The 24,194-nt window shown below is 39.3% G+C and overlaps 2 protein-coding genes across 8 annotated transcripts; one reads left to right on the plus strand and one right to left on the minus strand.

Moving 5' to 3' along the window:
* The first annotated feature begins 299 nt into the window (after positions 1–299).
* Wdr62 (WD repeat domain 62) lies at positions 300–21,165 on the plus strand. Of its 7 annotated transcripts, none has more exons than XM_008192296.3 (15): positions 300–461; positions 2,476–2,634; positions 12,183–12,271; positions 13,545–13,660; positions 13,708–14,054; positions 14,891–15,073; positions 15,125–15,285; positions 15,334–16,659; positions 16,711–16,915; positions 16,963–17,547; positions 17,598–17,685; positions 19,589–19,684; positions 19,756–20,130; positions 20,188–20,289; positions 20,450–21,165. In XM_008192296.3, exons 2-15 carry the CDS (start codon positions 2,545–2,547, stop codon positions 20,821–20,823), a joined length of 4,137 nt encoding a protein of 1,378 aa, XP_008190518.1. In that variant the 5' UTR covers positions 300–461; positions 2,476–2,544; the 3' UTR covers positions 20,824–21,165. The 7 variants fall into 7 exon arrangements, with proteins under 7 accessions (XP_008190518.1, XP_008190528.1, XP_015836283.1 ...); XM_008192306.3 differs by having other exon boundaries at positions 300–457; XM_015980797.2 differs by lacking the exon at positions 300–461 and adding an exon at positions 4,280–4,362 and having other exon boundaries at positions 2,494–2,634.
* Positions 21,166–21,385: 220 nt separating this feature from the next.
* LOC659652 (apolipoprotein D) lies at positions 21,386–22,959 on the minus strand. Its single transcript, XM_965938.5, has 2 exons — positions 22,787–22,959; positions 21,386–22,130 (listed from the first exon to the last, which is right to left on the minus strand). Exons 1-2 carry the CDS (start codon positions 22,913–22,915, stop codon positions 21,459–21,461), a joined length of 801 nt encoding a protein of 266 aa, XP_971031.1. The 5' UTR covers positions 22,916–22,959; the 3' UTR covers positions 21,386–21,458.
* Between the last annotated feature and the right edge of the window lie 1,235 nt (positions 22,960–24,194).

The following is a 24,194-nucleotide window of genomic DNA, read 5'->3' on the forward strand; positions in this document are numbered from 1 at the left end:
AATAGCAAACGTTTGTATAAATTGGTGCAATTACCTGCGAAATGCGACTAAAACTTGCAAAAAAAACGTAATTATTTATGTTAATTATTTTGCGTCAAAATTGCAGTTGTAATAAAAAATAATGTCCGTCTTCGTCTAATGCACACATTTTTGTATTTACTGTTTCACTCGTGTGACACTCGCACCTCATTCCACATCTCTTGATAAAATTACGTTCTTATCAATTTATTTCTAGTACAGTTATCAGGACTTATCACTCGTACTGATAAGCGTAACAATGCCAGAAACGCGATAATGACGTCGCAGACAATAAAACGATTAAAATTCAAACAATAACTTGTGTATAGTTCGTAGCAAGAAACGTGTCATGAATTATAAGACAGTTTCCCAATATGGCGTCGTCTCTAATGTTCAGTAAAAAGTGTTTCTAATTTTAAAGTGTTTAATTCAAATTGAAGTTAGTAAGTGTTAAATTAAATTAGAAGTAGAATTACAAAGCTTGAAAAAATGCCCCCTTATCAGCTCATGTCATAATAGATAAGTCCGTTGACGTTGTTTTGTTTTTGCTAGGTTAGTTTTTTTTGACATTTATGTCATGTCCAACAAATATTGCCCTCTGGCATTTAGCAAGTTATTACTTTTAGGAGAAATTTGGACCCACCCCCGATTTTGCGTATTTTATCGTAATTAGGCCCTACCTAGTTCTTGCATGTTTTTGCACCCCTGAGGGTGTGTTTGTGTTGGGGTAAAAAAGTAAACACAATACCGTTCGTTTTGCGTTTTTTTGGTTGTCTTCCGGCGTTCAAAGTGTTCGGTCAAGCTAGACTTCTAAGAGTCTTGATGGTGGAATGGCCCGTTACGAAACGGGTTGACCGGTTTTTAGTCCTTGAGTAATTATGTTACAATGTATTTTTTTGATCAATATCAAGCTTGATTGTTATCTTGCCTAAACTTTGATAATTGTGTCAAAGTTTTAGTTAAGTGACACGGCAAATATTTTGACTTTCTCTCATTTATCAGCCTTTTGAGAGAAATTAATGCGCAATCGGAGACGTAAGGAGTGTTTACGAGTTGGAAAATTGTTGCTAACTAGGAAAATGTGCCAGGTCTAGGACAATAGGTGTTTTTTGTTGTTGTGGAAAATTTATTGGAGCAATATTTCTCTTTACAATAAAATACAAAATCAAAGCATTTCCCAGCATTGTCTGAATGAAGGTTATCGAGGCAACTTGAACTAGAATAGATTTTATAATTATTTTTGATTAAAATTAAAACAGCTTTCGTTTCAAGTGCATTTTTGTTAGCGGTTTAACGAACTGTTTGTTTAAATAATATGTAATACGGAAGTTGTGTGGTTACCTTCAGTTTAATAACAAAGAAATCTTTAAAGTTTATTTTTGTATCACTTTTAGAGCTATACAAAAATGTTCATATCTTGGGAACAAAAACTTAATAAATTTTTTCATAGATTTGTCCGGAATCAATTTGTAAAAGTGCTTACGAAACAATATTTTCTTATCGCGAAGAACAATGGGAAAGAAAACGAGAGAATTAAGTTTTGTTTTTCAATCAACCGTTAAGTTAAAAACAAGCAATAAATCATAAAATTGTCAATTGTCAGTTCGTGCAAATAATTCCTAAAAATTAAGTATAAATAAAAAACAGCTTTGTTGGTACGAATGTTATTACCGAAATTCTACAGATAAACCGTAAAAATGTAGTTTTTTGTGATTTTTTTAAAATAATTTTAAAAATTGTGAATGTAAGTTTATGAGGCATAAGCCGAGTGCTTAATTATATTTAATAAAAAATGGCTTTTTTGCTAAACTTGCTATTAGTTAGAAAAACTCTTTAAATAATGTCTTGTAAATTGTAATCATTGTAAGTTCAACAAGGCAGTTTTTATTACTCTTGTTATACTGTAACTATTGGCACGCTTTCATCTAAGAAAGAATGTCTTTTGGGAACAAAAAACTGATTAAATTTGTTCAGAATCGATTTGTAAAAGTGCTTACGCCTCGGTGTTTTTATGCGGAGGAACAATGGAAAAGAAAACGAGAGAATTAAATTTTTTCTGATTTTTAATCAAATGGAAAAATAACTTCTGCAAATTCAAAACTATCTGTCTAACATTTTTTCCAACTCTGTAAACATCAAAGTTGGCGCCACAATAAAAAATCAGGTTAATGTCAAACGAAACTTGAGATAAAAAGTAAAAGTTGGCTCTGATCGTCCAATTTTTTCACTAATTGTTTACATGTGATTTTTTTGGCTCAGAAATCTATTGACAAAAATCGACCTTAATTATTCAACTCGTGCAAACATTTGTTCAGTTCCTACGACAAACGCGCGCCAAAAAATCAGTCTTTGACCTCAATCCGCACAATAAAATTGCATTTCCGCTTCCGTTTATTACCAACTTTAGCTGTTTCTCAAGTAATCATGACCTCATGCTGATTGTTTTTTTGTTGACAGCTTCCCCTCGTGGAGGAGCGTGAATATGTGAAGAAAAAATTGTGTATGTGGTTGTGTGAAAGCTAACAAATGGAAGATTACGGGGTCAAAGGTACAGGACGAGTGATAAGGGCGCCGTCCCTCAAAAGGGGTAAAACGGAAGAGAGGATAACGAATAGGGTGAGTTTGGTATTACTGGTTGCCTATTTTTGTGTTAGTTATTTAAGCGTAAAAGTCAATACACTATAAACAAGATAAAGGTTTTATCAGTTTAACGGTTAGGTTTTGAATAGTGCCGTTAATTAACGCGGTTATTATCGCACGAAACGCTCTAATTGCGTGGAGTATACAGTGTGGACAACCCGAGTCACATACATTTTTTTTCTCCAGTCACGACATTGTATACATAAATGCTAATTATGTGAACATAATAGAACGCACCCACAGGATAATAACAAAAAAACTGCTTGTCGTTTCATTTACAAATTTATAATTGTATGATAATGAGAAAAAGTCTAGCAGAAAAAATGATCATTTTTAAAAGCGACGACGACGTCGTTTCATGCCACTTGTTACAAGTCGAATTATAAAATGCAACTGGTATTTATAATCATCGAGATTTATAACATCGCGTGTGCGTAGAAAATGCGAGAGGCGAGGTCGTAAATCATAATAATTAACAATAATAACGAAAATTTTTTCTTACTTTTATCTCGAGACACAAACGCATTTTTTACGTTTCCGCGAACCAATCACTTCATATTAATATTCCACAGGCCGCAAATGTATCACTGTCTCAAGTTCCGCCCATTCAGTTGCGCAAATACACAGTACAATGTAAAAATCGAGTTATTTTTTCGTACACACTTCATAAGTATGTGTAAAAATTCAGGAAAAAAGTATATATACGTCTTTAGAAACGTTGAAATTCTAAAAATGTGTCTATTTTGTATAAATATTTGGTACAGTCACGATCATAAAGAATGTGGGAAGGGGTGTTCCTCGTTATGATCGTGACTGTACATAAGTATCACTTTATTTGAATTTTTTGGAAAATTTTTTTCGAAATAAATTTACCTACTGTTCTAATTAAATCACTTTTGCCAAGCCAAATACTAGTTGAAAATAATTTGACGAGGCACAAGCCGAGTAATTCAGTACATGGCTTATTTTAAACCAAATGTCGAATAGAAAAAAGATTTTGACAAGTGGAGAAAAGAATGTGATGGGTTGGAAAAATAGCGAGACGAGGCTTTAGCCGAGTCGAGCAGTCAGGCAATTCTATATCAACTTTTTTGAAACACTGTATACTGTCGTGCTTTCGAATGTAATTTATTGCCACACCCTGTATGCGGCCTAATCGGCTTAAAACCCCTCATCGGAATCTCGTTAAGCCTTCGAATCGATCTTTAAAATTACGTATGCGTCGACGAAGACGTCCATCGATGACCAATTTGGTGTTTGGCGGCCGTCACAGGATGTACAATCCAAGTCCACCGCTATAACCATACTCGAATCGAATAGGAAAAACCTCTCTCATAGACTGACCGTATATGAAAGAGCGAGAGAGAGCAGAGAGAGGGATCCGCACTTGCACCTAGTGCTACACTCCTCAGTCCGCACCTCGACACCCGAAGAGACGTTTCTAACAGACGACGTCGGTTTCGTGTGTGAGTGTGTGCGTGCGAGTGTGTCAATGTGACCCAGAGATGAATCTGCAACAGGTACGGTGACGGCCTTGCCCCAGGTGTCTAAATGCGCCCATTATGTAAAAAACGCGGGGGTACCACAAGGGTCTGCTAAGGGACCAATGTTGTGTTTTCAGGTCGGTTTGTAAAAATCGGTTACGAAATGATGCCCAGGAATTCATCGCCGATTATAGAAAAGGAAATTATCTGTACTTATAAGGTAAAAAGAAAAATGGCCGCGCTAGTAGCAATAACACAAAACTAAAAATCGGCCAACTGTAGGTGTTTTAATAACGTAAATTATTTAATTAATTTTTTTTGCCCCTCTTCACAGATCGATATCTTGGGGAATTAACCTTCACTAATTTGATTTTTGGTGGGTTATAACACCGCGCCCATTAATGATAATTTTGAGCTTTTTGCAATTGAAATTTTAGGAGCCACTAAATCACCCCGATTTGGCTCCCGTTGAAATGTTTTGGAATCGATTTCGTATGTAAATGAATACATGAGACGTCGGTTATTATGCAGGAATGAGAATTGCACAATTATTTACAATTACAATCTCTAAAATAAGTGAAACAAGTCGAAAAAGAACATTCAAAGCGCTGTTACCTTGCACTTAACATTGATTACTTTTGCTTTTACTTGTTCTTATCGTAGTTTCACTTTTGGGACAATGGCTATTTTTTCCGTTTCCGCCAAATGGACTTTGTGCACTTTACGCGAGTCTTAATATACAGGGTGTTTCCTACAATAGGTCAAAATCATTTGTTTTAAAAGCTGCGTCCACAAATGAAAAATATAGGTGTTCCATTAAAAAAAACATAACTTTGTAGTGTAGCTAATTTCGGAAACACTCTGTATACTTAAAAATAATATTTGGAGAAACGGAGGATTTGGAAAAAAAAATAATTATTTTTTTAATATTTAGAGGTGAGTAATTGACTTTACATATTCGCTGGGACACCCTGTATACATATACCTGATTGATTGAAAGTGGTACACCTCCGGTATAATATTGACCGCCATTATTAATGTGTGATTAATGGCGTCGATCGTGATTTAATTTTGATTGATTGAGGAAAGATTGATTATACAGGGTGTTGCTCGTGACCTCTCCTAAATCTATATTATGAAATCACATTGATTAAATCATTTTTTGCGTAGTTGTAGGTCATTTTCGTCCCACAAAAAATGCAAATCCGTGTGTCTGACAAACACCTATACTTTCCCGAAAATTTTCAATTAATTTTGCGTCAATTAGAAAATTGCTATCAATTTGTGTTAATGTGTGGGTCTTTAATATCATAATATCGTTCTACGGTCACTTGATGGAACCACCCACATATTGCATTTCGGTGCGCGAGCGATAAATAACTATGGCGTCATAAATGCAGGTGTTTATGTAAATACGTGGCCAGGTGGTATTGTAAACACACTGTATATTAAAATTTTATAATTATTTAAATTATCAGTCCGTTGCATATTGGATCAAGAAGTGTAACATACGATTTGCATTAATTGATTTACTTTTAATAGAGAAAAATGAGTGCTTTAATGGCCATTACTTTATCGTTCGTTCGAATTTTTTGCCTAATTAACCAAAATTTCACTCGAGAAATTCAAAATTTCGATAATCGGTCGTATCAAAGATCGAAATCTTATCGCTAATTGATGCAAAAGTCATTTACATGCATTTTATTAGTGCGTAACGGCATTTAATGGCGTTGAGAGAATTTAAACGCGGTTAAGACGATATAAAAGTGTAACAATACCATAAATATAAAAAATAAGCACGTGTGATTTTTTTATTCGCCGATTGTTTCGTAAAGTTTTCACCCAAACGCCTGGATTACGTCAGATTATTAAATTTGTCTAGCCTTATGCATATTTCTGTGACAGATTTGACACGATATCACTTTCGAAAAAATTCAAAAGTGTTAAAAGTAAACAACGTGGGCACGTTATGGTGTAATTTACATTATCTGTGACCTTGACACGTCGCACAAGGTTCCAACCGAGATGTACCTTTACATACCGGTTATAAATTAATTAGACTTTCAAAACTGAACTGTTATTTAATTTTTCCAAATTCCGGTAAAATAACAACAGCTGTTACACAATTCGGATAAATTCAAATTCCCATCGTCTCACTAAAATAGGAGCAATTGCGAAACCGATTATTTTCACGTGTGCTCCTTTCATTTCGTTTTTATGTCGACTTGCACTTTAAACTTCCACGTTTTTACGCATTTGTTCCCAATTTGGTTGGAATCGGAAAAAAATGAGCGAGTTCTTGCCCAAACATATGGTCCTCCGAGCCGGATTCGGAGGTAGTTTTTCGCGCCAACTTGATATTTTTTTATTTCGGTTCGTGTTTTTCCGCCTCGCTTTGCAACCGTAAATCATTCGTTCGCAGCGTTGGCGCTATTTTTGCGAATTTTGATTTTTTAAATCATTGGTAAAACAAATAAACAAGGTCACGTCGAGAAATAAAATACTCTGAGATACGCAAGGCTGCCTTGTAAACCATACTCGCTGTGAATATACTTGTTAGCGGAATATAGGCAGTTCCTATGGCAATACCCAGGCGTACCCGACGCAGGCGCCTGCGAAGGCGTCGAATAGTACGAATACGCAGTAGTCGCATAGTACGCAGTTCAAATCTGTATCAAATAAAGTGGTGTTTTCCGAATAGTGTCTTTCTGGCGGTAAAAACCCCATTCACTCTTGTTTACCCCATTGGGACGCTAACATCAGAAGTGGGATTCGAAAATCCTACCGCGAAGTTCCCACTAGTGTCTGTTGTGAAATAGTTTAAGACAAAGGACAATGGCGGAGGAAAACAATCTTCCTGAAGACATCTCGAATCTTGAAGACGAGAATGTGACAGAAGAAGAACAACAAGACAATCATCCCCCCGCCCCAAAACGAGCCAAGGTTGTGTGGCAGGAAACGCTAATTGCGCTTGTAGCTGCTCAACAAAAACAGTTATCTGAGATGACCGAAATAACACGTCATTCCAAGATTGCAACTGGGCCAACGCCTAGCACGTCAGCAACCGGAGAAGGTTCTGCGCAAGCTTTAGCAAACACATCTTTCCGCTTGTCGGAATTTAATCCCGAAAATAGCGATTACGCAATCGAGGAATGGTTGGACATCGCAACTAAACTTAAGGCAGAATTACATATTGGGGATGTCCTCATGATTGCCAAAGCGGGCGAAGCTCTTAAGGGGAGTGCCCATCGATACTATTGTGACTGGAGACCAGTACATCGCACCTGGGATGAATTTTGCAAAGACCTTATAGTTGCGTTCCCAGATCGCGAAACACCAGGTGCCCGAGCATTTACTGCTGCTACTCTCCGCAGTCGCGATTGTGAGTCACTTAGCGACTACGGAATCCGAAAGCTTCGATCCATCAATCGATTCCATCGCGACTTGCCTTGGAACACCATCCTTAGTATGGTAGAGTATGGCTTGGACCACGGAGAAGCTCAGGCTACCATCCGCATGCATCAACCCACTGGTGATCGGGAGCTCCTGAAGATCTTGAGCGAGTTTGATGCTCGCCGCAGGAAACAGCGAGTCATGCAAAACCAGAGTTCTCGGTCGACTGATGTGTCTAGTATGCCGCGACGTCGTGAAAAATTTGTGAAAGGATCTTGCTTTAGATGTGGTCAAAGTGGACACCATAAAAACAATTGTAATGTGGACATTGACAAAGATACTGGTACTAAGGTGGCAGTAGAGACAAAAGATAGCCCACCAACGTGTACCCACTGTAAGAAGATGGGACACACGGAGCCAAATTGTTGGTTGAAACACGGCAGGCCGAAGAAAGCGTTTGTGGTGAAAAAGTGACGCCACTTAAATACAACGCCAATGGCTTCGTTGTTAACGAAAAACAATAAGTTTAGGTTCGTTTACTTAATTGATAGTGGTGCTGACGTTTCCATCATAAAACATTCTGTAGTTAAAGCGTTGGACGCTCGAATTCGTAACACTAGCGAATCGTGTGCTTTCGCTGGTGTTGGAACTCAAACCGTATACGCTGTGGGTGTTTCCGAACTAATTATCTTTTTGCCAAAAGTGACTCTCGAAGTAGCCTTTTTGGTTGTGCCCGATTCCGCAATTCCTGGTAATATTGACGTGATTATTGGCTGGGATGTGATAAGTCGACCTTGCTTACGCATCGAGAAAACAAGCGAGGGTCTCGAGTTACACCATGACCATCGCAATCTTCCGAAAGTATTAACAACGCATTGCCTAAAAATAAACCGAAGTGGTCTCACCGATGACATCAACCAACGATTAGAAACAATGTTGGAAACTTATCGAAATAATACACCGGATCATATTACTACCGGGAAAATGCAGATTCGTTTGAAAGACACTGCTCCAGTAGCGTACCATCCAAGGCGTTTAGCTTACGAGGAGAGGCGTCAAGTGAAACAAATAGTTAGTAAGCTTTTGCAAGACGGTATTATTCGTGAAAGTCACTCGGACTATGCTAGCCCGATCGTACTTGTGAAAAAGAAAAATGGTGAATTAAGAATGTGTGTGGATTACCGGGATGTTAATAAACGCGTCTTTAAGGAACGATACCCTTTGCCACACATTCAAGATCAAATTAACTCTTTGTGCTATGCCAAATTTTTCACAACACTAGATATGAAATCTGGTTTCTACCAAATGGAAATTGAGGAAGAGTCAAAACATATCACAGCGTTCATCACGCCTGATGGCCATTATGAATTTAATCGAATGCCTTTCGGCTACGTGAATGCTCCTTCGATTTATCAACGAGCCATAGACAAGGCTCTAGGAGATTTAAAAGGCAGCAAAGCTTTTGTTTACCTCGATGATGTTTTAGTTCCATCCACGACAATAGAAGAAGGACTAGACACTCTACAAGAAGTGCTTTGTGCGTTGACTGCTGGTGGTTTCTCCCTGAACTATGAAAAATGTGTGTTTTTCGCTACTGAGACTGAATATTTAGGTGTTGTTTTGAGTGAAGGTACCATTAAACCCAGTCCGCGAAAAGTTAAAGCTTTGACTGAAACACCCGTTCCATCAAACATTAAAAGTGTACGTCAGTTTATGGGACTTGCCGGATATTTTCGCCGCTTTATCCAAGGATTTTCGAAGATAACTGCTCCCATAACAGCATTGTTGCGTAAAGACCAAGTGTTCAACTGGACGCCAGAGTGTGAAAGTGCTAGACAACTAATCATCAGCAAATTAACTGAACCTCCAATTTTGCGAATTTATAATCCTGAGTTACCGTGTCAGTTACATACCGACGCTAGTTCTGTTGGAATTGGAGCAGCGCTTCTTCAAGTTGAAAATGGTGCGGCTTATCCAGTGGCGTACTATAGTCGTCGTACAACTGATTATGAGTCCAGATACCCCGCATATGATTTGGAAACACTGGCTATCGTCGAAGCGGTAGAACATTTCCGAGTTTATTTGTACGGTGTGCATTTCACAGTGTTTACAGACTGTAATTCGGTGCGAGCAACCGCTTTGAAAAAGAATCTTCATCGTCGTGTAGCCCACTGGTGGATGAAGTTACAAGATTTTGATTTTTCAATCGAGTATCGACCCGGTAAACAAATGGCCCACGTAGACTATTTAAGCCGAAATCCCGTCGACGAAGAAAGTGACTTAAAAGTGTGTGTGTTGAAAACGATAAGCGCAAATAAAATATCAGATGTCCAAACATTACGGGAATTCCAAAACAATGATTCGTTTTGCCGCGAAATACTGAATGACCCGGATTGTAGTCAAGACTTCACTGTAATAAACAATGTAGTTGTGACAAAAACAAAACCTCAGAAGTGCTTTGTACCTATTGCTGCTCGTTTATTGGCGATGAAATTGTATCACGATTATTCGTCACACATTGGCTGGGACAAATGCATACAGAAGATGAGAGAAGATTTATTCTGGCCAAAGATGGGACAATGTCTAAAAAAATACATCAAAAACTGCAGATCATGTGTCCTTGGTAAATCACATACTGGTCCTCGTTCAGGGTTATGGCAACATGGAGAGCAACCCAGTGACATCTTGGAGACCTGGCATATCGATCACGCTGGACCTATTATGAAATCCAACGGCTGTACACAAATTCTTGTAATAATTGATGCCTTTTCGAAATATTGCCGGCTGCAACCGATACCCAAGAAAACTTCCGAAGACTCTATATGTGCATTATTAGCAGTGTTTGAAGAATTGGGAAGGCCAAAACGCATCATTGCGGATCGAGGAACTGCTTTCACATCAACGATGTTCCAAAATTTTTTGAGTGAACAAGGTGTAAAACTGCATCACATTGCTACTGGTATTCCAAGAGGAAACGGGAAAGTTGAACGTCTTATGCGAACTGTTTTCAACCTTCTGCGAGCAACATTAACTGCCAAAAAAGAAAATACCTGGACCGTTGCAATAGCGGCAATTGAAGACAATTTAAATTCTACTGTTCATTCTGCAACTGGTTACGTACCCGCAGTACTACAATTGGGAATAAATCCGAGATTGGTCGCAACTCAACAATTTTTGGGAGACGCGCCGACAAGCGATCATTTCGTCGACCCTGACAAGGCCGTCGCCGATGCACGTGTCCGTATGCAGGAAAACACGAAAAAGCACGCTCAGCGATTCGATGCGACTCGATTTCGTTCAAGTTTATTTTTGGAAGGAGATAAGGTAGCCGTTGAAGATTCTCAACTAGCTGGTGGTGGAAAGTTAAAAGCGAAGTACAAAGGCCCTTATACTGTGTCAAAACGACTTCCGAACGAGAGATATCTGTTAACGAAAAAGGGACAGAGGACCACTGTAGCTGCACACGAACAGTTGAGATCTTGGCCCTCAACGGAGACTTCTGATTAAGTTACTAAGTAAGTAAAGTAAACAAAACGGATCGAATGCAAATAAAGTTGATTACAAACAATAAAAAGTGAATGGCTATATCACTCAAAGTGCAATTAATCGGCTAGTGGCAGTCCTACTAGGCCTGGAAGGTGGCAGTACCACCTGATGTGTGTAAATGTGAAGAGTGGCAGTACCACTGGCAAATTAGGGTGGCAGCACCACCTGGTATGTCTGGTATGTACTGGTATGTACAGAGTAGTGGCAGAACCACTAGGTAAAAAGGGAAGGATGGCAGTACCACCTGATGACAACAGTCCAAGTGAGTTGGTTAGTGGCAGTCCCACTTACCGTACAAAAAAAAAAAAAACAAACACATTAGTGGCGATCCCACAAATTGTAACAGAAATAAAGTTGTGACATTCCTTTCGTGAAATCAGAGACAAAACAGAGTAAGTCTGATAGTCCTGAACAAGGATATCAAAGACAAATCAAAGTAGTGAAGACAGGAGTACTGTCTTGTGATTTCTGTTTTCAGAATTTCCCTTGAGTTGCGTTGCGAGGACGCAACAGGAACAGGATGGCCGTGTTAGCGGAATATAGGCAGTTCCTATGGCAATACCCAGGCGTACCCGACGCAGGCGCCTGCGAAGGCGTCGAATAGTACGAATACGCAGTAGTCGCATAGTACGCAGTTCAAATCTGTATCAAATAAAGTGGTGTTTTCCGAATAGTGTCTTTCTGGCGGTAAAAACCCCATTCACTCTTGTTTACCCCATTGGGACGCTAACATACTTATATAGCGGAGCCGGAAATAATTTATTTGCAAAAATTGTTAGTTCTTTTAGGAAAATAGGTCCGTAGCCTTGTCGTGACAGTGAGAGTACAAGTCATGCAAAAAATCTCGAATGCGTCTCTTCTTTCTTTCACTAGAAAGTCGGGTCAATTTTCGTACATTATCATCGATTTCCGCTTTGTTTTCGTCCACCTGTAATCAGTGATTATCATCTCGTCCTTGATTAATTAAAACGCTTTCTATTGATATTAATCTCGGAGTGACTTGGTCACGGCCAATCTAACGCTTCGTGGGTGATATTTTAAAATGGGGGCAGTTTTTATTTTTGTGAAGGTGTGTTTCCACATGGAGTTATTTTGTTGCAGATTAAATTGGAGAAGGTGTTAGGAGTGACCGTTTCGAGCAATGCGGCTTTGGCCTCGGATAACGACGGAACTATTGCATATCCTGCAGGGTAAGTGGACTTTTCCTCCCGATAACCGGTTTCTAGTCGTCTGTGATGCTCGCTCTCTGTCTAACCAAGGAAGATTCGCATTTACATGTCTCTCTCTAACACTGAACTGTTGACGAAATAAGTAAATATTTTTCCGAGTTATCTTCATATTTAGTAGGCGAGTCAATATTTACGGAATTGTGACAAATTTTGGTGTATTTGTTTGTACTTGAAAGAATTTTTTTTAATAAAAATTGTCAATTAACATACAAAATAAACAATAAATCATAAACATCTATAAATAGTCGTTGTGTAATAAGTTATTGTTTTGCGAATAAAAACCGAAATGCTTCATCCTTGAAGGATTAAGAGGAGTCGTAAATGCTTTCGATTTTCACCGCAATTAGAAAGAAGGCCCATCCGTGGTAATTACGCACCGAGAATAATAAATCCCATTAGCGAAGTGAAATTAGATAAGGTCGCATCAATCTAGGCAACCACTATTTTTCTAAATACCTGCTGGGAGCTAACGAAGGCTTATTAAAGTCGGAAAGGTTTTCTGTGTCAATTATCAAGGGAATGAGGCGAGTTTCCTTGTTAGGAAATGGAAGGTTCTATCAATTTTGAATGAGTGAAACGTCATGTTTCGAGAGAAAAATTTCTAGCGAGCTAGCGGAACGTTTGAGACGTTTTCATAGAGTTTAAGTGAATTATTGAGACGAGTGGGAAAAAATACGAAATAAATGATATTCCAGAGTTGTTGCTCGTTACTCGAACATTTAAAATATTTAGTGAAAGTTTGACTCAACAATTTGCAAAATTGCACAAAACGCTCACTTTTCGATCAATTTGAATTCATTTACAAGAAGTGTGTTTAAAATTCGATTATTTTCACATCAATTGTTGCCTCAAGTCGTCGGGGAAACTTTCTTAAATTAAAGAGAAAAACAAAGAAAACTTTAGATTAAGAGGCACTTGAATGTTTTACGACACAATAAAATAACGAGTTTTCTCGTTATTTGTAACAATATCTCGGAGATAACAAAACTCAAGCCAAATATTGATTTTCCATCTGAAATATTACAATTCAACGCTCGCTGATTGAAAAATAAAGAAAAAATCGGGGAGCAAACAATGACATAAAATTGCAGTTACTTGCAAAAAATTCTGTGGTTTATTGTTCGTACGTGATTTGGGTCTTTTCGCGCAATTTTAAAGGCGGCCTTGACAATGTAGCAGGATGCGACGTCACAAAATATACAGTATGGTTTATACAGTATGTTTCAAAATTTAGTTGTACGGTGGTCCTCTTCAACACCAAAACCGAGGAGCAGCACCACATCATCAACACAAGTCGTAAAACTATCACATCATTGGCGTTTTCGTCATGTGGCCGTTACGTCGTGACAGGTGACAGATTAAATGTCATTTTTCCAACATCACGTGACAAATTTTAGGCGAATGTGGTCATCAACCAGCCGTCCGTGTCTGGGATCTTTATTCCGATCCGATTCCCAGTCATCCTGGTCTTTCGCCACAGCCTCAACAAGTGGCCGAATTTGTCGGCCATAAATATGGCGTTAATTGTGTTGCTTTTTCACCGTCGGGGAAGTACGTAGTTAGTGTCGGTACACAACATGATATGATTGTCAATGTATGGGATTGGAAAAATAACGTGAAAGTGGCCAGCAATAAAGTTAGTACGAAGGTAAAAGCGGTGGCGTTTGCCGAAAATGGCAGCTATTTCGTCACGGTGGGGAATAGACATGTCAAATTTTGGTTCCTGGAGTATGGCAAGTCCAAGGTGGGTGCCAAAAGGCAGTGGTAATTTTTTCCTACTAACCCTGTAGATTTTTTCAACAATTACGAGCGCCCGCTTTTGCTAAATTTTGTACATTGGTGGGTGCGAAATAATTGATTTTATGATTTTCGGCCCCAAAATCGACTAATATGGCGGTTATATTTTTTTTGACTAACCCTGTAGATTTTTTTTATAATGAAAAACGCCCGGTTTTGTCAAAATTTGTTACCCAAAACGTTGGTTTTTTAGAAATTTTGCCAAAAAAATTCTTTCTCGATCATTTTACCACCATACAGGGTGGGTCACATTTTAAAACCGGGGCTTTTCCAGAGAAACAATTTGCTTTTTACCAAAAATTTTGGTACAGATATTGTTTATTATGACTTAATAGACATGCAAAGTGGTTGATTTTATCATTTTCGGCGCAAAAATCGACTCATATGGCGGTGTTAATTTTTTCTGACTAACCCTGTAGATTTTTTAAAAATTAAGAGTACCCGGTTTTGCTAAATTTTGTAACGCAAAACGTTGGTTTTTCAGAAATTTTGCCAGAAAAATTCTGTTTTAATCATTTTAGCTTCGAAGTTACCATACAGGGTGATTCACTTTTTAAACCGGGACTCTCCCAACGAAATATTTTGCTTTTTACCAGTTTTTTTTGTTTTAATGACAGTCTTTTCACTGCACCCTAATTCATATATATTTTTTTGACTTAAATTTTGTCATACCGGGTGGAGCAAACTTTAAAACCGGGGCTTTTCCAGCCGAACGCTTCATTATTTCGCAAAACGGACTTCAAATAATTGAAACACTCGGAAAAACAATTTTTTTATTTTTAGTACAAGGAGGCGGTGCCTCTGATGGGTCGTTCGGCCATTTTGGGCGAACAACGAAACAATTATTTCTGTGATGTCGCTTGCGGCAAAGCCCAATCGGGCGATAGCACCTATGCTATCACCAGATCGGGCCTTTTGTGTGAATTCAACAATCGAAGACTTTTAGATAAATGGGTAGAATTAAGGGTATAACAATTATTCAAATTTAGGGCCAAATCTTTAAACTAAAAATTCCAGACAACACGTGCCAATTGTATAACTGTAGGTGAAAATTACATATTTGTCGGCTGTGCCGAAGGTATAATTCGATGTTTCGACCCTGCCACCCTCAGGTTTATCACGACGCTTCCGCGAACGCACTATTTAGGCGTCGACGTCAGTCAGGGTACGAGCATAAGGTGAGTGCCAAATGCTCTTCAATGATTGGTTCAAGTTTTGTTTTGTAGTCACATGGCGTCCCCGCCCCCCGACGCAAAATACCCCGATGCCGTAGCATTGACTTACAACGAAACTAACCACAAACTAACCAGTATTTATAACGATCACTCTATATACGTATGGGATGTGTTTAATATAAAAAGGGTGGGGAAATCGTATTCGTTCCTCTACCATTCGGCCTGTATCTGGGGCGTGGAGATGGCCCCGCCCAACAGTCCCCTCCCACCCGGCTCGTTCCTCACCTGCAGCTCCGACGACACAATCCGCGTGTGGTCATTGGACAAAATCACCGAACGGAACGCCCATGGGATGTACCGACCGAATGTCTATAGCAACGAACTCTTGAAAATCGTATATGTCGATAAAGACTTGTCGTACATCAAAGACCTAGATTTATCGGTTGGTAACAATGACAAACAACAAGAAACGAGTTATGACGGCCGGAACGGTGTCAGATGCATTCGGGTAAGTCCGGATGGGAAACACCTAGCTTCGGGCGACCGTTCGGGAAATATCCGAATTCACGAAACGACAAAAATGCGCGAAATGTTTAAAATTGAAGCACACGATGCCGAAGTCCTATGTCTGGAGTATTGTGGAGTCGAATCAGACTTAAATCTAATGGCTAGTGCTAGTCGGGACCGACTTTTGCACGTTTTTGACGTCAGACATGGTTACGAGTTTTTGCAAACACTAGACGATCATTCGTCCTCTATCACAGCCGTTCGGTTTTTAACCAATCAGAGGAACACACAAATGGTGTCATGTGGTGCGGACAAGTCGCTCATTTTTCGGTCCTTGGGCGAGTCCGGGGGAAAACCCCAATTCACACGTGACCATAACGCCACCGGTAAAACCACACTCTACGATATGGAGGTGGACGCCGGTCAGAAACACGTCCTGACGGCTTGCCAAGACCGAAATGTGCGAATCTATAGCGTAAACACGGGGAAACACACGAAAAGTTTCAAGGGAAGTACCGGAGATGATGGTACGCTGATCAAAGTGGTCTTGGACCGCTCTGGTATATATTTGGCCACGTCATGTACCGATAAGTCACTTTCGGTCTATGACTACTATTCGGGCGAATGCATGGCTACAATGTGTGGGCATTCGGAACTTGCGACCGGTTTACGATTCACGAACGACTGTCGTCGGCTTATTTCGGCCAGTGGTGACGGTTGTATTTTCGTATGGAAAGTCCCACATGACATGGTCGTGACCATGCACGCCCGTCTCAGCCAGCAGGCCATGAGACAAGGCAAAACCCTAGATAGCGATATTTTGAACGAGAGTGGGGATTTGTACGACAACGAATCGGATGCGAGGTACCGGTAAGTGGGTGTGGTTTAGTAGGAGGAGCCGAAATCACTCAATTGTCATAGGTTTAGCATAGGACAGTTGCCACAGTGGGCTAAGAAACAATTGAACGAGGAGGCAAGTCATGCACCGAGTGTACGTAACGTCGCCGTCCCCAAAGGCCGGTGGGCCCAAAGGGCGGAGCATCCGCTCGAAGCTACGAATTTCTATTCGTTGGAGAAGAAATTCGATTCGGACGTGTCATTGGAAGAGACACGAATCACGAAAAAGGTAACGCCCACTGGCCCCCGCCCACAATCACAATTGACCAATTACAGACCATGGAAAACATCACACTCACGCGAGGCGATACGGACACAGGGTTCGAATCGGCCGCCCATGATGGCGATATCGATTCGGACCATGAGTACCGACGGCCGTTGTATTACCCGAATCAAGTGGATTCGGCCAGCGGAAGCGAATTTACAGTCACAAATATCGATGCGGACGAACTCCGAAAATCACAACGTAAGAAAAAAGGTCCGAACCCCCAAATTGTGATTCAGGCGACTTCGTCGACCTATGGAAGTCAAGATTCGGACGATGATGACGATGAAGCGTCGACACCGAGTGGCGAAAATACGGACCGAAACCCCATGTCACTATTTTCAGTTAGTTCCGAATCGTTAGATCAGTTAGGGACGCGTGAAAAATACCTCCAAAGTACGTTTGAGAGTATGTCAGGGGCCGAGACCGAACTCACGCCTGGCAAAACTACGATTTCTAGCAAGTTTTTACGAAGTTCCGAAATCAATATGGCGGCCATTAATGCGGTTAAGTTGACGAAAAGTGATCCCGAAACGGCGCTGAAACGCCAACTACTCAATAAAAGAATCGCCGAGACGAAGAAAAAGTTAGAGAGTGTGAGTCGGACTTTTCGGTACTTTTGCCATTTGTTTATATATTTTTTCAGGTTGGTCATACTAGTCCCCTGAAGTACAGCCAATCGATTCACGACTTGAGTCACATTCCCGAACGTGATAAAAGTACGAAAAAGCAAGGTAATGACGTTTGTACGTGTCTAGAGCGCCATCTACTAACATCACGCGATAATAATACTAACCCAGATTTACAACTATGCGGTTGTTTTATGCAAGACGTGGCCAAAAACACGTCACAGCTTTCACACATCTTCAACACTGCCACTTTTCACGCTGCCAACTTAGAATTAGATAATGATAAGTTGATAAGACCGAGAAAGCTTCAATTAGATAAGACTTTGGTCAAGTACAAGTTGCATAAAAGTCTACCAGTGTCGCCGGTAAGTGAGGAACGAAGTTTTTCCGACTTTGTCCAACAACAACAAGTCGATGGTCCGACCCGAAAATCGTTCAGTTATTTCGTCGATTTTGAGAAAATCGACACTCGCGAAGGTTTTAAACAAGTCTGCAGCGAAATCGAGAAGTTTTCGCAAGATTTTAACCGACGGTACGACCAAATCGACGAGGACGGCAATTTTAGTTCCGACTCACTTGAGGAATATAGTTTTCGGTCCGTAGGACCGAAAAAAATCAAACCCGACGTACCGCCACGTCGGTGCGTCTCCTCGAACGAATTATCGAACTATCAGGACGAAGTCCCGAAAAGCGAAAGTTTCTACCTTAACCCGAACATTAAAACCAGTCAAGATAGTATATTAAGTGACGACCTTTCGGACTACCCGAAAAGCTACTGCAACAGCATGGAGAGTATCTTGAGTAATGATTCGGACTGTAAATCGGCTCCTTTGGAAGCCTTGTTCGCACCTCAGAAAAAACTCATGCAAACGTCACATTCGGTACCGAAAAATCTCGGGTCCGAACCACCCTCACCCCGAAAAATGCGAACATCGCAAACACAAACCGATTTTCCGACGCCACAAGACATAGTTTCGAAAAAAACAAACGCCAGTGCTGAGTTTCAAGAGAAGTTGTTACGGTTCGAAAACATTGCGAAAAAACCGGTCGCGTTTTTCGTCGATTCGGAACAAAAAGTCCGAACTAGTGATATGTACATCCCGACTCTTGCGACGAAAAATCAACAGTACAAGAGTAAATTTTGTAATGTTTTGAACAACAAGCCTGAATTTAACGTCGAGATTTATGAGAGTGGGGGTAATAAATTTGTGGCGGGAAGTTTGAAATTTGAGAAGAACACGAATCGGAATCAGGAAACGTCCAGTTTGGATCGGCATTTGTTTACGAAGAGTCTGATCACGGAGAAGATTTGCCACAAGCCGCCGAAGGCGGTCCGAAGACATAGCTCAAAAGTCCGAAAAACGAAGACGTACGAATACGTCCGAAAGGAGGACTATTATAGTAATAATAAGTTGAATAATCGTCACGTGACCGATGAGAATACCATCGAAGTGAGCTACAAGGAGAAGAATTTGGAGAAGGATTTAGAAACAAGTCCGAATATTTTGACCGAATTGTACGACAGTTTGGACAAGTCGGCCAAAGTTTCGGCCGAAGTCAATCTCAACGTGGCAGAGGCCGAATCAAGTTTGTACGATTCGGTCAATCTTTGTTCCGAAGATAAGTTCGATAAAACCAAAAGGTACGAAACTATACAATTCGCCCTCGAGAACATAAAAATACTGAACGAAATCCAGCGCAAAATTCACAAAATCAACAATTTGGTCGATATTTTCAAAAAGAACATGTGTTCGGGCAAAGTCCGAGCCTTGTCGAGCATGTACGAATCAATGACCAACTACTACAACGACTTAACCAAACTGCAAGCCACTCCGATTAAGTTCCGACGTCGGAACTTAAGTCTTCCGAGTTTCGTCGAACGACGTCTCGAAGGTGACTAACACGGCATGTTGGATGTGGAAAGCTTTAACCGTGACATGGGTGCTTCCCCTGCATGCTCCCCCATTTTTTTTTTTTTTTTGGGTGATTATTTTGCATGTTTTTACAGTCTATGTACACGAGAGCAGTCCCGATAGCAGTTTGCGTAGATCGTGCAGCTTGAGCGACTTAAGCATGCAAAAACCAGTGGTCAAAAAAATCGAAGGTAAGACGGTTGGTTTTGCATGCGCATGCGCCCGTAATTAGGCTCCGCCCCGTGTGTTAACCCCGCCCCAGTTTCAGGTAAGAAAGCCCCGCCCACACGATCCAATTCGCGATATTCGAAAAACAACGGCCCGCCCATGACGCGAAGTCGCTCGAGCGGTGTTCTCAACCAATCCGATTCCGAGAACGAAGACAAGAAAATGTCACGGCTGATGCGACCCACGATCAGTTCGCATAATAAAATTAATAATAAGTCGCTACAAAGTCGCAAAAAACAATCGTATTCCACGAGTAATTTGAATACGGTGGGCGTGGATAATGTATCGACTTCTGATGATGAGGAAGTGGTTCAAAAGCCGGCTGTGCCACCGAGGAATCGGATGAGTTATAACGGACCGCCGGCGGTTACACCGCGAAGGCATTTGAACAATAAAGAAAAAAGTAAAGGTATAGTACAAAGTTGTAGAAAAAATAATGTATGTTATGTATGAGTTGTGGTTGCAGGGGGGCGCCACACCTCACATTTTGAGAAGATTAACGTCGATTTGGATACTACTCTTATCAACGATGATGACAATTCGGATCTTTCAGTTGATACAGTTGAAAGTGAGTATATATATTTTTTTATATTTGCGAAATTTGAAGAAACAGTGTTTGATTCAGTTGAATTAAGACGAATTTAGAACATAATAAATAATTTAGGGCACGAGGCGAAACCGAGTGCCTTAATGTTTTCGAATATATAGCTATTTGACAATTTTTCTAGTTTCCCACCAACTGTGCAACGACGTGATCCAGCAGCTGACCAAAGCGGCCGATAACGTCGTCGGTCTGTATAACCGACTCAGCGATACCGAAACGGACACACAAAATAGTTCCGTCGCCAAAATGGACATGGTCAAGGACCTGGAAATGTCAATTTTGAACACACATAAAGTCCTCCATGAATGCATTTTTAAAAAACTGAAGCAAAGTAACGGCAATGTTGACGTTAACCAAACCGATACGGTTAAAAAACTGAACGATTTAGTATCGAAAGGTTCGTCAGGTGGTCCGAATTCGGCCGTTAGTATTATGGAACAATACTCGGACATTTTACTAGATATGGTACAACAAAAAATCCACAATTCAAATATTTGATAGTTGGTCGAGTTGAAAAATATACTGTGATTGTATTAGTCGGAGCGAAATCTCATGCGGAAGTTAGTTGATTGTTGAAACATTCCATTAGGTATTTTTTTTTCTTGAAATGAGGAATTGTCGGTGTGCTTCCCTTATGTAACTCCGGTTGTGTTTTTTTACACGAATGTTTATATTTTATGATTGGGTTTTAATAACACCATATTTTTATTTATGTAATGTACAATTTTTTAACTGTTAGCTAGCTGTCATGTCAATTCTGTATAGGCTCACCCAGATGTAACCTCAGACTGTAATTTTATAATAATTAAGTCTAAGTCCAATAAAATTATTAAATAACTACGATTTTTGTCTCATTCATTACCCCATATACTCAAAACTTAAAAATCAAGGTTGCGCTGGAATAGGGGCGGGGCGACTTTAGCTTTGAAGGTAAGTGTACATTTAAAAAAATTCAAATAATTTGATTATTCTACTAAAAAATTTTTGAGTCAGTAAGTACAGTAGACTTCAAAAGTATTGTCGGGTCAAGTCAGGTCAGGTGATTGGGGAATAATCAATGTTTTTCTTTTGGAAAAATTTATTTTTAACAGTCTTACACAATATTTGGCACTTTTTCACCCCCTGATTGCTTTTTACGGCAACCATTCGGCATTCGGGTTAATCGTGACTAATTTACTCTTCTCGTCCTTATCATCTCCGATATTTTCGGCAACTTTATTGTAGACTTTCTTCGCCCCTCCGGCCACATACTCAACGCCATCTCCGATTTTCTCGCCCGCTTTCTTTATAACCCCAGCCACCGAGTGCGCCGAAAAAGTTTCATCGTCGATGTTAATATTCGTCCCATTTTCGCCCTTTGGACAGTTTTTCTGACTAATAATTGACAAATCAAACGGGTCTATATTGGCCGCAGCCAACTTGGACCTGATCTTATCGATGTAAATTTGTTCCAAAGTCTTCTCCCGCGATAAAATCGTGGCTGATTGTCTGTGTGCAAAACCTAACTTTTGGCACGTGAAAATGCCAGCATATGTATCGTAGTCTGTCATGAAAACCGTATAACTGGCACTTCCGGCAACACTAAGCGGAAATCTGACTTTCATTCGGCCAGGAACGGCGTCGTCAGGGATGGACAAACGGCCAGTGTAGTGATATTCGTGTTTTAAGGGTGTCAGCCCTAGCACGAAGTGTTGGCTAGTCTGTTCAAGTAGGTACTCCCCCGGTTCTTCCGTTTCGGTGAAATTATAAGTTATGCAAGTGCTGGCGGTGCTGGTTTTTTGCACGACATACCAGATCCCCAACATCTATTAATAAAATATTCATTATTCTGCAGTAACCTTGCTACAATTTAATTATTTATCGAGGCATGACTTGAACACATTCTAGAAAACTAACTTCGTTTCAATAACAGTCGGCCATGAAAAAATACTTTCAGATTGGTGTGAAGAATTTTTGAGGTACAGTGAAGTTCAAAAGTAAGGTCGGCCCAGTGCGACATTTGCTTTGTAGGCCACTGTACACATCAGAACTTGAGAACCATCAGAATATATCTTTGATTTTCATTTTTATAAACCTTTCAATTTTGTTAATTTATCATCTACTATCAGTTACTAAAGAATAAAAAAAATGTGTGACAATGACTAGGTAGATATTATACAATAAACAATTACACTAAAATTAAAATATGAACAGTTCTGTCAACTTTTGATTATCTTTTTGTCCAACACAGACAATAAAAAATGTGTGGTAATCGCTGGTAAATAAAAACTAAAACAATTATTTTTAATTAATGTTTGAAGATTTTTTTTACAATGTAACTGACGCGCTCACTTGATCCCGCCGTCTAAACTAAAAAAATATTTGATTTTGAGATTCACAACAATAATAAATAGTCTGAGCCTTGATTAGACAATTGTTTGTACTGTAAATATTTATCTTGTGATGTGATAATAAAACTGACCTTTTTCATGCTGAAGGCGGGCATGGGTTCGATGTTTGGGCACCCGCCCAGATGGTACGTGTGCCCATCACAGCCCCAAAACCCAGCCAAAAGAGCCAAACCGGCCAGAAACACTCTCAACTCAAACATTTCTCTTCACTTGTTACTTCTTAACTGACTGGGAACCTTCACAGCTTTGCTTTTTAAATAATAAATGAGTGGACTACCGGTCAGTTGACCAATCTGTTAGAAAGCTAGATTTATGGTCATTTTGATTACAACGAATTGGTTTGGATGACGCGAGTATTTACAACTTGTACGATTTCACAGTCGATTAGTTGAGTTGTTTGAGTGTTGAGACAGTTGAAATGAGGAGGATTTGATTGGTTGATTACGTAGGTCTTGGAAGTGGTGAGTCATGGAGTTGTTTGAACCGATTCTTCTTAATCAGTTTATGGAATTATGCTAATGGTGAATAAGTTGTGATAGTTTTTGAGTCATGATTTGCGAAAAATTCCAGACGTTTTGGTGCAAAAGCAACTGTACTTTTAATAAATAGATCAGTTGGAATTTGGTCAGATTTTTATTTTCCCTCCCTTTCCAAAATAAAAATTATGAAACCAATTCTTAAGGAAACAATCTTAATTTAATCGTATTTTCAAGATTTTTTTTATGTCTGTACGATTTTTTTTTTCTGAAAATTGTGGTCCTTGTGTATTATCTTTAAATACTGATAAGCACAAGATCTTGGAGATGATTTTCACCGACTAATTACTCTATAATACTTTTTTATTTTCAAATAATCTTTAAACAGTATCTTAAAATTTGATTTTCCAAATTATTTTATTCTTCATTCTAATATCTTCATCTAATCTTCTAAATTAAAAAATTCGATTTTTATCGTTTTGTTTCATTCTTTATTTCAAAGTTTCTGCCTTGAATAATCTTTATAATAATTTATCTTAAAGACTCCAAAATATTTGGTAAAGATCGTAATTTTGAAGCCAATTACCTTTCATCGTTCTATATCTTAAAAAAATAACATTACCAGATTTTTAAATATTTGCATCAAAGTTTCTTTTAACATTTTGTTTAAAGTTTAAGTTTAAAAGTTACTCCTAAATATTTTAAAATGCAATGTGTTTTTAAATGATTCTCATCTAGTCATCTTTGAATTTCTTCAACCAATTTCAAAGTTAACTAGATGAGAATCATTTAAAAACACATTGTATGTACTACCTTTTTTAGTTAAAACTGCAATGTTTCTGTGAATTCTTTGTAAACAAATACATGGTTTATGTTTTTATCAATTCATGTAACTTCTGAAATAATCTTAATAAAATACATATTAATAAATCCAAAAAACAGTTTTTGTATAATTTCAAGACCGACACCTGAAAACCTTACGATTTTTAGAGCTCGTCTGACT

This window comes from Tribolium castaneum, chromosome 8 (genome assembly GCF_031307605.1).
Source record: "Tribolium castaneum strain GA2 chromosome 8, icTriCast1.1, whole genome shotgun sequence".
Classification (NCBI taxonomy): Eukaryota; Metazoa; Arthropoda; class Insecta; order Coleoptera; family Tenebrionidae; genus Tribolium; species Tribolium castaneum.

Bases quoted from the DNA above. Each gene is read 5' to 3' on its own strand.
- Wdr62 (XM_064358575.1), top strand. From the start codon at position 11,634: ATGGCAATACCCAGGCGTACCCGACGCAGGCGCCTGCGAAGGCGTCGA. The intron at 12,272-13,544 runs GTAAGTGGACTT...TTCAAAATTTAG, and splicing joins ACTATTGCATATCCTGCAGG to TTGTACGGTGGTCCTCTTCA. The intron at 14,055-14,890 runs GTGGGTGCCAAA...TTTTATTTTTAG, and splicing joins TGGAGTATGGCAAGTCCAAG to TACAAGGAGGCGGTGCCTCT.
- LOC659652 (XM_965938.5), bottom strand. From the start codon at position 22,915: ATGTTTGAGTTGAGAGTGTTTCTGGCCGGTTTGGCTCTTTTGGCTGGG. The intron at 22,131-22,786 runs GTCAGTTTTATT...TTTTATTAATAG, and splicing joins CCGCCTTCAGCATGAAAAAG to ATGTTGGGGATCTGGTATGT.